General features: G+C 45.2%; 1 protein-coding gene across 1 annotated transcript in view; it reads left to right on the forward strand.

The window, feature by feature from the left end:
* Nucleotides 1–12,430, forward strand: part of TMEM38A (transmembrane protein 38A) — a 118,774-nt gene that overhangs the window by 91,767 nt on the left and 14,577 nt on the right. Inside the window, exon 3 of the mRNA XM_069649202.1 lies at nucleotides 10,715–10,899. Coding sequence (XP_069505303.1) covers nucleotides 10,715–10,899 — 185 coding nt within the window. The remainder of the gene's footprint in view (nucleotides 1–10,714; nucleotides 10,900–12,430) is intronic.

The following is a 12,430-nucleotide window of genomic DNA, read 5'->3' on the forward strand; positions in this document are numbered from 1 at the left end:
GCTTTTCACCTCATCTAAAGACCACCCAAGTCCAACACCGCCTTCATCGAAGACTTCACAGACTTGGTAACCACTATATCTCTCACGCATGCCAACAACATTTTGCTCAGCGACTTCAACATCTCTGGCAAACAAGTCAATAAACGAAAATCTCCACTGCCTACTCGACACTCTGAACCTTATACAGCACACAAAAGACCCAGTTTACAGGAAAGGTAATATCCTTTACCCCATCAACACCTCCCTGCCGATCCCTCCATCACAGCTCTCCAATACTGCTCATCTGATCAGACCATCTCTCAGTCCCCCTTGACATTAGGCACACCACACAAGTCAAGCAAACCCATAGGAAACCCAGCAAACAAGCCTTCAGATAATTCCCAGTCCTGGTGATCACAGAAGTCTTTACCAAACTCCACCTCTCACGAACGAGGACAGTGACTCGCTTCTCCAAAAACTCAACACCACTCTCACAAACATCAACCACCATTCACCAGTGAAACAATGCACCCTCAAGCCTTGCACACACTGGTACGTTAAACAACCAAGCTTCACCAAATGAACCATTCGAAAACCAGAAAATCCTGCAGCGCATCCAACCTCGCTCTGCTCAATGAAGTCTGTGCTACACGCAGACAACTGATCCCCAGTGCCAAGACCAAATACTACCAAAACACCATAGCCAAGGCACCCAATGGACGAAGAGCCCTCTTTAAAGCCGTATAGCACTGCATCAAACCTCTGCCCGACCCAACCTTACCACACTCCATCGAATAATCTACTACCATTAAACTGTTTCTTCATCAATAAAATTAGCATGATCCATCAGCACTTGGACAACAACGCTACAGCTGATAGCACACTACACGCCCCATCTCGCAAAAACACAAGTACCTGGACAACTTTCAAGACAGTCACTATGGAATACCTCACTGCCACCCTAGCATCCCTCAATGCCACATTGTACGCGGATGATATCCTTCCTGCTTCCATACTCAAAACTATCATTGAAGCACTTCAACTGCTCCCTAACTCCAGGCATCTTTCTCTCGACCCTCAAGACTGGATTCTGCCCTTTCTCAAGAAACCAACACTGAACCCATGACAACCTCAGCAGCTACCTCCTCATCACCCATCTCCTCTTCCTGGCTAAGATTCTTGAGAAAGCAGTGACCACGCAACTTCTCCAACGCATTGAAGCCAACAACCTCAGTCAGTCCGCCCAATCTGGCTTCAGACCCAAATGCATCACAGAAACGCCTACCATCGAGGTGATCAACAATGCCCTTAAAATCCTTGATGATGGTCATCCTTGCCTCTTGGTTATTCCTATTCTTTCAGCAGCATTTGACACAATAGACCACCAGGCACTCACCAACAAGTTACATTGCTGCATAGGGTTCAGTGAGATGGTCTTCAACTGTTTCAAATAGTACCTTTCTAATTGCCACCAGTTTGCACAGAAGGATTCCTCCAGATCACCAACTCTACCCATGACTTGTGGAGTCCCGCAAGGATCCACCCTCTCCCCATGATCTTCAATCGTTACATGGAACCACTTGGAACCCTCCTCGCTCCATACATCATCCACATCCACTGCACAGCTAACAAGTAGCTATAGCTCTATATATCCTCCATCAAAGACTGCCACAAGCTTAAGGCCTGCTTCCATTGATCCTGTTGTGGATGTCCAGTGCTTTCCTGAAATGCAACCCCTACAAGACTGAATTCCTACTCTTGGCCAGCAACAGCAAACACCCTGACATCCAGACATGGCTCTCTGCAATACACCTCGAGCACTTCACACCACAGCTGGCCAACTGCATCAAGCCCCTCGCGTTCGACATTGACAGACACCTCTCCTTCAAACAACACACAGCAGGGAAGACACACCAGCTTGCTACCAACTTTCTTTCCTGCACAAAGTCAAGCCTTTCATCCCAAAAAACAACTTCAGATCTGCTGTCCAAGCCTTGGTCCTCTACCACCTGGATGGTGGCAGTGCCCTTTTGGAAGGCGTTCCCGTCACTATCATGCTACCCCTGAGATGTGTCATGCATGCTGCAGCACGACTCATGAAAGGACTCTGCAATTTTGACTACATCACCCCGACCCTCATCATACTGCACTAGCTACTGCTGTAAGCCCGTATCATCCTCAAATCCTGCTGCATCATCTACAAGGCTGTCACCCTGAAGTCTCCAAGCTACTGAACCGAGAAACTCAGCAACTCTGAAGGCCTACGATCCACCAGAAGTAAGGACATGTTCAGACTTTAACTCCACCCAGGGATTGAAATTAAGATTGGATAAGCAGGAGCAAATGGCAGCTCTTGGGTGTCCGACATTAACCAGTGAGCAGGAGCTACCATTTGGGAAAGAGGAGATAGTGCATAGCGTTCCGCAAATCGAACATCGACATCAGATGCGACCTTAACATAGTGTCCATTATTTATGACTTTTTATGCTTTCAATGCCATATAGATGTGTCCTAATGCATATTTATAGATTGTTCAAACACACATAATGTGTGTCACATAGCTATGTTTGCTGTTCATCAGTTGGCCTGGGGACCCAAAAGTAGCTACTGCTAGCTGTTGGTTTTAACCTAACCAGGCTCTTCTAGACTACAGACAAGAGCTAAATAGCTTCCAGCTCCTCTCCATTTTTAACCCTCCCACTGGTGCAGGAAGGAAAGAACCATAATATAAGCCCTCTCTGTCTATGCCCTAAGATTCTGGAACCTCCTGCCCATCAACATCAGATTTTACCCCTTTTCTGCCGCTTAAGAAGGAGCTCAAGATCCTCCTCTGCAAGTAATGGCTCCTCCCTAACAAATAGGTCCAAATACCCTCGACTCCCAACCTACCTGAGACTGGGTGATCTGATCCACACTGATTTCTCCCCTCGTTGCTTGTAGATCACTTGTTGACAAACTGGCCACCTGCCCCCTCCCCTATTGTTAGCTCTGCACTCCTTTGTTTCTCTGCTTCCCTCACCATCTTCTTCCTCCTATCGCTCCACTGCTTCTGGAAGCTTTATTTGTAATCAATAAATACCCTAATAATAATAAAGAGATGTTACCACCACAAACTTACTGTGGCGCATGTTGCAGCATGTCACATATGTGTTTTATCTGAGATTCTGCAAAGTTTTTCTTGCAGCCTAATGCTAGTAGGATGAGCAGTGTGTGGCTACTATTTGATCTTCTGCACAATTTGTAACATGTCATGCTGTAATATGTGTGAGGAAACCCAATGCCATTCTCAAACCTATTCCCTAGGGATCTTCTAGTCAGCTGGCCAGGGAAGGGCCATCGCTTTTGGATCCCAAACCTGGGGGTGGACAAGCGAGGGAGGATTGACTTGGTAGAGGGTCTCTGGGGACTAGAGCGAGAATGCCCAAGGGCGAGACATGGTATTCTTCCTGTCTTGATGACAATCCATCATATTCCCCCTCTGCTTTTGTAGGCTACTGTGACTGTACCTTACCCTTTGACAACGTGCAAAGTACTGTGAAGAAGAAGAGGTATCTTTGAGTAAGGAAGATTACCTGTGAAAGAAACCATTATGGCACTGGGACGAAGAAGAGGAAGCCTAGAGGCTTTCAAGGTCGGGCATGTTCCAGTGATTGGCTTAATTGGAGTCAGGCAAGCCAATCAAAGGAGATGCACCTGAGAACCCTTAACAGGGTACAGGTGTATAAATGTTCCAGCTACAGTAGGGAGAGGAGCGTGCGAGGGGCAGCAGGAAGGCACATCCAGTCTGAGAGTTTCCCAGCGAGAACGGTGTAACGAATTGCTGGAGGTCTGCAAGGGAAAGCAGGCAGTGTGTATGTGGTAAGGGAGCCGGAAAGAAGGATCCAAGGGAACCACGCGAGCAGTTGGTCCCTTTCCTTGTGGCCAGAGACTGCTTGTTACCCTGGCTGGGAGAGCCAGCCCACGATTGTCCAAGGGGCAGAACAACAAGAATGCCAGAAGCCGAGACGCTGCCGCTGGTGAGTTTCAAAGTGTGAATGAAACCCAGCGTGCGTCTAATCTGCAGTGATACAGAGCAGTCGACTGATCATGTACGGCATACTCTTAAAGAGAGAAGTACAGAAGTTAACGAGCGTCTAAGAAGTAATTGACAAACAAGTTCAACAAAGTAGCGCAATAAAACTCCTGAGGTCACTGAATCAAAAGGAAAGCGGCTGCCGAGGGGAGCTGGCGAAGTGGTAGCAAAAGTACAAAAGAGTATAAAGAACATTAAAACTAAGCACGTGAGCCAAAAGGAAGTATGGGCCAGAGAGCAAGGGCCCATAGGAGAAACTAATGATACAAACAGAGGTGAAGATCCTAAAGTATCAAAGGGGCCAGAGAAGTGCCCAGAAACCCATGAAAGTAATCTGAATTGCCAAGTGAAAGAAGAGACTGAGGGCAGAGCTGGGGTTGCTTGACCTGCAATAGGTGGACCGTGTGGTCTAAAACTGCTCCTAGACCAGGATGCCCTAATATATGAAGAAAAGCCCTAAGGCCAAACGTACCAAGGATAAAGAACCACTAGTTGCGTGACCTTTTATGGGTGGACCGTGCGGTCTAAAACTGCACCACGACTAGGTGGGGGCTCCACTGAAAGAGTTGTGAGGTGAAAAGAACCCGTGAACTTTGTTATGTGAGCAAGAACTTTATTGAGCTTGGGAAATGGAACCCTGAGTCCTGAGTGAATACAACAAGACTGTTTCCTGATAACTTTGACAACTGTAGTGTCAAAGTGGTGTCTGAGGTTTCGGGTAGGAAACCTAAACCTCTTAGGACCTTTGTGTTGAACTGAACTTTTGCCATGGAAACCTGTGTGGATTAAAAACCATATACTATACCCCAGATGGTACAGGCATTGCATGCAAGATCCTACTATTTGAACAATATCCCGACTTGGGAAAGGCAGCTAGCCAATTTTCCAAACTTTGTTATTCACTTCTTCAGTTGAACCATCCCTTCATTATAGTTGTCTCTTAGTTGTGAGGGCAAGCATAGGTTTGGACACAGACAGACTTTTTGATGTGGATACACTGACTTTGACAATCCTTAGTTTATTTAGGGAGGGAAATCCTGCCATAGCAATAGGGCCAGATAGGCATTTCACCCATCCTGATTCATTGAATAAAGGTTTTGAAGCTGTGTCACCTGTGTCTGTCTCTCCTGATACCATGCCTGTCATATGACAGTTAAGTACCTCTTTCAGCATCCATCAGGGTGTCGGGGAGGATAGACAATAAACGGGTGAAGCTCCTTGCCCGAGGAACATACTTCAGCCTGGTCATCAGGAACTTTGACTCCCTTACTTGTGAATCCCTCAATGTTATTGAGTACACTGTTGGTGCCTCGGCAGAGTCCCAAGTGGCCAAAGTGGTAGAGGCAAAGGTGACACCGGCAACAGGGTAGAAGCTGTTGGCTGCTTGTGTGTTTCTGTGACCAGCCAGGTAATGTGGTAGAGGTTGGAGACAGCTACGGCTGATCCACTGATGCTGACTGTGGTGTGGGCTCGTCCAGGTCCACATGCTTTATCTGGTTCATCATTTATGACTGGTGACTTAATGGCCTTGAAGATATGCGGTTGATAAACTCAAGATTTGGCACTGTATGTAGCCCAGCCTATGCCAAGCATCCGTGGGATCAGACCCAAAATCAACTGTGCCCATGGGGCAGCCATGAGGTCTTTGTTTGGGAGGTTCATACCTCATGGACATGGAGAGAGAGAGAGAGCCTATCTGACATCTCTCCTCATTGTCATCCAGGAGACCTTAGCTAATTGTTCAAAAAGGAGGCGGTACCTTCTTGGGAAGCACAAAGGGGATGCGTTGTTGATTGCCACATTAGCTGCTATTATCCAAGTGAAAAGAGGGCCATGCAAGCTCTCAAGCGTCACCAAAGCGCTAAAGGAGGGCAATTCCCCCTTGGAATATGAACTGGGGAGGCTCTATACCATAACACAAAATTGTTCCTAGCATAACACAAATGACTATTCAAATATTTTTTTTAAATCCACTAAATGGACAATGCATTAAAGCAATCTCAATACAGAAGCACAACATCATTTTCCTTAGTGCATGGAATTAATCCAGATTATGTATGGAGACCATTGTGAAATCAATTATACTCATAGTTTATTAATGTGCATATTTGTTCGTAGTCGAACAACCTTTAAATCAAAATTGGTTAAAAAAGCATCCAAGAACATTGCAATCAATATCAACATATATGCAAATGAAACAAATCAAAAAGAAAGAACGGTTAGTAAGTATTGTGCTCATGCCAAGAGTGAATCCTCGTCAAGCTCTGGTGTAAGGGCTTGGGAAACAACAGTGCTGCTGAAAGCGGACATTTCAGCCAAAGGAGTATACAGGTTCGCCTTTGTCTGGACCATGAATTCATGGAGACTGTGGGCCTCATTACGAGTGTGCCGGTCCGGTAACAACGGTGCCGCAAAGCGTAACAGCACCATTGTTACCGGACCGGCACACTACGATTACTGTGAGCGGCTGCCGTCCCGCCTGCCAGGTCACACCTGGCAGGCGGGACAGCAGCTGCTCACAGACTTTGACGTAAGCACCGGCACTGTTGCTCACAGTGCCGGTGCATCCGTCCTCCCCATTCCCATTTGCGTCCTATGGGACTCAAATGGGAATGGGGAGTAACATTTTCCAGCGCCTGATTTCGCGGACCTCCGGGGCTGTAATGCCCCAGTGACTCTGTGAAGTCAGGCACCGGAAAAAATGACAACTCCAGCAGCGGCCTGCCGGTTTTACCGGCATGGCTACCGCCGGAGTTGTAACGAGGCCCCCTGTCTGCAAAGACATAGATAAGACATTTAATAAAAAGGGGAACGTGATTTGATGTAATGGGATAACATTCGTGGTGTTTGATAGACCTACCGCAACCACAAGGATACCAGACTGTGCCACACTGATGACCCCGTAATGAGAGTGAAAACCGATGTGTTTGTCTGCATTCTTGAGAGCTCTGAGCCTTGGGTTAATAAAGCTATATATTAAAAAGTGCTGGCCAGTAAGACAAAGAAAACATAGGAAATCAAAAGCAAAAATGCATTAATTGGAGATAATTTGCATACCCACATTTGTTCTGAACTGGAGGTGAACTCGAAAGGGTGGCAAGTGGGTGGGTCTTTGACATGTGGGGCTTTTTAGCTGAAATGGCCTATTCTACGCTCACATTTCAGGAAGATGGGTTTTTTCATGCATTTTCCGAACCCACCATAACATTGATGGTGTTTGCTAAACATAACCCAATTCTCCAATCACATGGAGCTTAGAAGAATGGAGGAGGGGGGAGGAGGTGATGCTGAATCGGTTGAGGATAGGTCATGTGGGGCTGAATGACTGTCTATTTCGAATAGGGAAGCGTGAATCAAGGGACTGTGAGGTGTGTGGGGTGCCTGAAACGGTGGGACATTTTTTGATTAGGTGTGAAAGACATTTTGCAGAGAGAGAATTGATGAGGGTTCGGTTGACTGCGTTGGGTGTGGCTGAGCTGAGTGGGAGGACTATACTGGGAGGTGATGGGGAGAGAGGCAGGAGGAGGAGTAGTGTGATGTTGGATTTTGTGAGGCAGACGGGGAGGTGGGAGGAGTTGTGAGCTTAAATGGAGCCAAATAATAATTAGTGGGTACGGTGCACATCATCCTATAGGATGGGGAAGCACCTGCGTGGGTCCGCCCACGCCTCCGATAATTAAGAAGAAGAAGACGAAGGAGCTTAGACTTTACCACACTAATGAGCCTCAATAAGAGGGTGATGCAGATGTGGTTGGTTGCAACCTTGAGAGCTGTCTGACGTAGGCTGATAAGGCTATGTTTAAAATATTGTTGCTCTGTAAGACAAAGGGGATCATTATGAGTTTGGCGTTCTGGTAAATAATGGGGAGGTAATTCCGTTACTGACACTATTTTTAATAGTAACATATTTATCACCAATTTTATCGCAACACTGAATTCCAAGATCTGAGGGGAAGTGGAGGATTTACCTCCAACAATGGTCAGATTTATCGTGTCACAGTTATCGCTCATTGTAAATCCAGAAAAATCCCCATGGAGTCCTCTGGATTCCGAGAATGGGGATTAACACTGCCTTACTGCCACTCATATACCCACAGAAAATCTGCGGGACTGAGCGGTGGAAACAATTACCCTCAAACTATTAATGAGGTTCAAATACAATTTTTTGATGTACGAATGCATGCTTTTCATCTAATTTGCATACCGAAAATGCATCTCTTAGTGGTCTGGAACTGGAAGTGAACATCCAAGAATGGTTCGTTGGTGGCACTGATCCATGTGTGGCTTGTTATTTGCAATAGTCTATTTTATTATTACGGAAATGCAGTCAAGTCAATATTATCACTATTTTTTCAAAAAATTTGAGAGCCCTTCTACGGAGGATGTAAGGTCAAGTAACCTGTTCATTGGGATGGTGCACACTCAGAAGGCTCTACAATCCTACTTTACCTCAATGTGTCAGACCATGGGGAATATATTGATATGTATATCAGTCTAGTTCTCCCACAAGGTTAGTCTAGCTCTGAAATGATAGGAAATTCACCTCTGACTAATACCAACAGCAATCACAGAGACATGCTTCTGCCTTGTTCGGTGCCATCAATGAGTGGTTGCTGGCGGAGCACTGAGAGCAAGAGGTCCACATCTGGATTAGCCTTACTGACAGGGTAAAACCCCCAATCGTCTTACATTTAACCAAAAATATGACAATCCCTCTACTGAGAGTGAACACTGTCAAATAGCTTGAGAAGCAATTTCTCCCTACTGTTCTGCTCTTTTGAAAGCAAACAGCACATTTTATTTAGATTTGGTTTTAATTTCTTATTAATATGCATTTTTACCCTAACTCCTCTTGTCGAATAAAACACAGATAATATGTTTGGTACGGCGTGGTGATTTAATTCTGGAAGCTATTGTGTCTTTTGTAGGATTTAATGTTGATCTTGGTTTAGCTGGAGAAATTATCCAGTCGGAGCAAACCCTAACTGTACATTTCCTGAAAATGTTTTGTCATCAGAATGTTGCAATGATATGCATTGCTGGAGTGGAAATTGAGAGTAAGGGAGGGCTTGTGGTCGGATTGTTGTGTAAAACGAAGTTGCAGGAAGAAATGAGTTCCTGTCTGTGGGTTTTCTGTTTACTTGAACTTCTAATTTATTTCTAGAATTGTTGACCATAGTACCAGTGAATACCTAGACGTGGCTCTAGTGCTTGCTCTGCCTATAGACTCCCGCTATACCGCTTGGCTGGCTAGAAGGGGTGTGAGGCAAGCAGTTGACTTGCTGCTTTACCTGTCCTATAAGCCCCTAATAAATTGGAGTAGAAAAATCGGATGGAAACCAGGAGGGCAGTGAACTCAACCAAATTTGTCAGGCTCTTAAAGGAATCAGTAAGGCAGACAAATTATGAGCAAGTATGGCGTGTGTCATATTTTGTTCTCATGAACTATTTTTTAAAAATGTTTTTTGCTATTCTTATTATGAAGAAGTAGAAAGAGAAAGTAAATGCACCTAAAATATTCAAGTAAAATTCATCCTGTGGCGTGCTTCACACTGGCCGCAATTGGGGTGTAGTTTATCCCAAGAGAGAGAGAGAGAGAGAGAGAGAGCGAGAGAGATTGTGTGTACTGTGTCCCTTGGGGACTAATATGGCCTGGGAAGAGACATGCTTAAGTCAGGCTCACAAATACACGCACACAGGGAGCAAACTCTTTTTTTTACCGATCAGATGTGGAATAGAGATAGCTCAATTGCCCTTTGATTTAAATAATTCTGCACATGAAACATGAAAAGCACCTTATATGTCCCTTCTCATAGTGAGAAATAAAATCAGTAACACAAGTTAGCTTTCGATTCATCTGTCCTACTTAAGCAGGCTTTAGATAACATTGTTGCTTTACCTGTAACTGCGAGAAAGAATGACAAAATAAATCACACACGGCCACAGTTCTTTTGTCACTAGCGCCACAACGCCAGCCTTCTTTATCTTCATAAGCACAGATTGTACATTATGAGCATTTTAGATAGTGTAGTGGGTTCGAACACCTGCTGTGGGTGCACCATGCAGAACACAGATTTAAACCTCAACAGGGACAACTCGTTAATAAAATGAGTAAAATAATATGTGCAAAATAGAAGAAGGCTGGGCATTCTGTGTACTGTATAAATAAATCGAACACTTAGAAAACAAACCCACAAATGGGCCAAGGACTACAATCTTCAAAATGTGTACATTTCGGTTCACAATTAGACAACGAAGCTCACCAGTGATGATATGTATTTCATTTTAAGGTCCACCAATACATATGTTGAGTTGAAGGAGACCACCGATGGAAAGTCTCTGACAGTGTCAAGGGACCAATAGCCCTATGAAGTTTAGGGCAAAAGCTGGGGAGCACTGGTCACTGCTGTCACATAAGTACAAGGAATGGTCCGAATGGGGATAGGCCTGTCAGTCCTCAAATGTATCATGTTCAGCTTATTGAATCTTATACAAAATAAGGTTGTGGGAATAGGCATGCCAGTCCTGAGGTAATTTTGATTTTTCTTTCTTTAAAAACCCGATGTACATGATTCTGAAAGCCAAGTTCTGTTAGGGGCCGCTAAACAGCTCTTCCTTGTAAAATACATGTAAATACAAAGTGTACTGTTCTTGCTTCTCCAGGTATCTGATTTTCTTCTGCCCAATGAACCTGTTCTACAAATGTGTCAGTTTCTTGCCAGTGAAGCTTGTCTTTGTGGCCCTTAAGGAAGTGGTCAGAGTTCGCAAGATTGCTGTCGGTGTCCACCACGCCCATCACCACTATCACCACGGCTGGTTCATCATGGTATTCACTGGATGGGTCAAAGGTAAATACAAATTCAAATTTATGGATAAGCGTCTCATTGCTCAGTGCTGATCTGACAGTGTTTGCATAATTAAATATACCAAGACATAACTGGCCATTTTAGTACAAATTGTGTTTTATGTGACTTGCAGTACACAAATGAAATCTGTATTTTGACGAATTTCTTGGTGGCTAGAAGAAGTACAAAGAAGAGCAAAAGCTTCTGTGTACCATGTCCAAATGTGTACCACAACTCAGCACAGAGATGTTCCATTCGAAGGGATTAGACAGAAAAGCATAGCTACTGTCCCTCATTGCCTCAGGCAGCGTTCACTGAGGGCAGGCTGTCCTCGCCAGAGAAGTAGACCAGCAGCTGGGAAATGTCCAAATCGGAGTACAGAACTTACAGAGCACACTCTCCAATAGAATGTCCCTTCACCTGGTTCCAGAAACGTAAAAAGAATCTCAGAAGTGTACACAATTGGCACACATTGAAGGCACATCCTGCTGCTTACTACTTTAATGCAATTCTCAATGTTACTGGTATAGCTCTAGGAAGTCAGGCTAATGCCCAACACTTTGGTACCTCTGAAAGGTCAGCAAGACTAATGAAGAGCTAGACATATAAAATGTGACTGACATGTAACAGACACTTGCCCTATCCTTGCCTAGACGCCCAGGGTCCCTCAACATGGCATCTGGGTGACCAGCACATGTGGATTTCTCCAGACAAAAAAATGAAAAGACACTTCCAACCGAGGCCCCAGCTGGTAGTAGCATACCTTGCCTAGGTGCTGGTGTGCCCAAGGAAAAATATGTCATTGGGTTGAAAAATGCCTGAAACAGATGCCGAAGTAAAGCAAAAGACTTAATAGCATGGAAGAGTGGGCCGGAAAGTGGGCAGACTAAATAGAAGTGCACTCCTGGCTCATTTGTAGGCTGATAGCATGGTTCACTTGCCATTGGATGAGACTAGATTAAGGGTCTACAACTGTGGGCTTGAGGCGTATGTAGGCTGTGGTTGGTTAGGTTTCTTCCCTCATTGTACGTAGGAATAAGGATGAGGGGGCTGGCCTAAAGGTATACTTACTTTGAGCACATTTTGGGATTCACTGTTTTGCAATTAGGCGGGGGAGAAGGTATATGCAGGCTGTTTGTATGCTGGGCATAAGGCCTTATTACAAGTTTGGCAGTAGCCTTGCCGGTAAAACCGGCCGGCTGCTGCCAAACATGCGAATTTTTCCAGCCCCTGGCAATGGGGAAATACAGGGCCATTACAAACCTGGCGGACCCTGTATTTCCCCATTGCCAGGGGTCGGAAAGTTTTACTCCCCATTCCTATTTGAGCCCCATAGGGAAATGGGAATGGGAATGGGAATAGGTACGCCCGACAGGTCAGACTGCGAAAAGAAACTCGTAGTTTGCCGGTCCGTTGTTACCGGACCGGCAAACTTGTAATGAGGCCCTTAGTCCGCAAGGCTTTGGGGATGTCTCTTGGGGAGGTCTTGAATTCTCCTGAGTTTCTGTGTAATCTCCCCACGTTTGTGCTCTCA

This window comes from Ambystoma mexicanum, chromosome 1p (genome assembly GCF_040938575.1).
Source record: "Ambystoma mexicanum isolate Mex_15411 chromosome 1p, UKY_AmexF1_1, whole genome shotgun sequence".
NCBI classification, from domain to species: Eukaryota; Metazoa; Chordata; class Amphibia; order Caudata; family Ambystomatidae; genus Ambystoma; species Ambystoma mexicanum.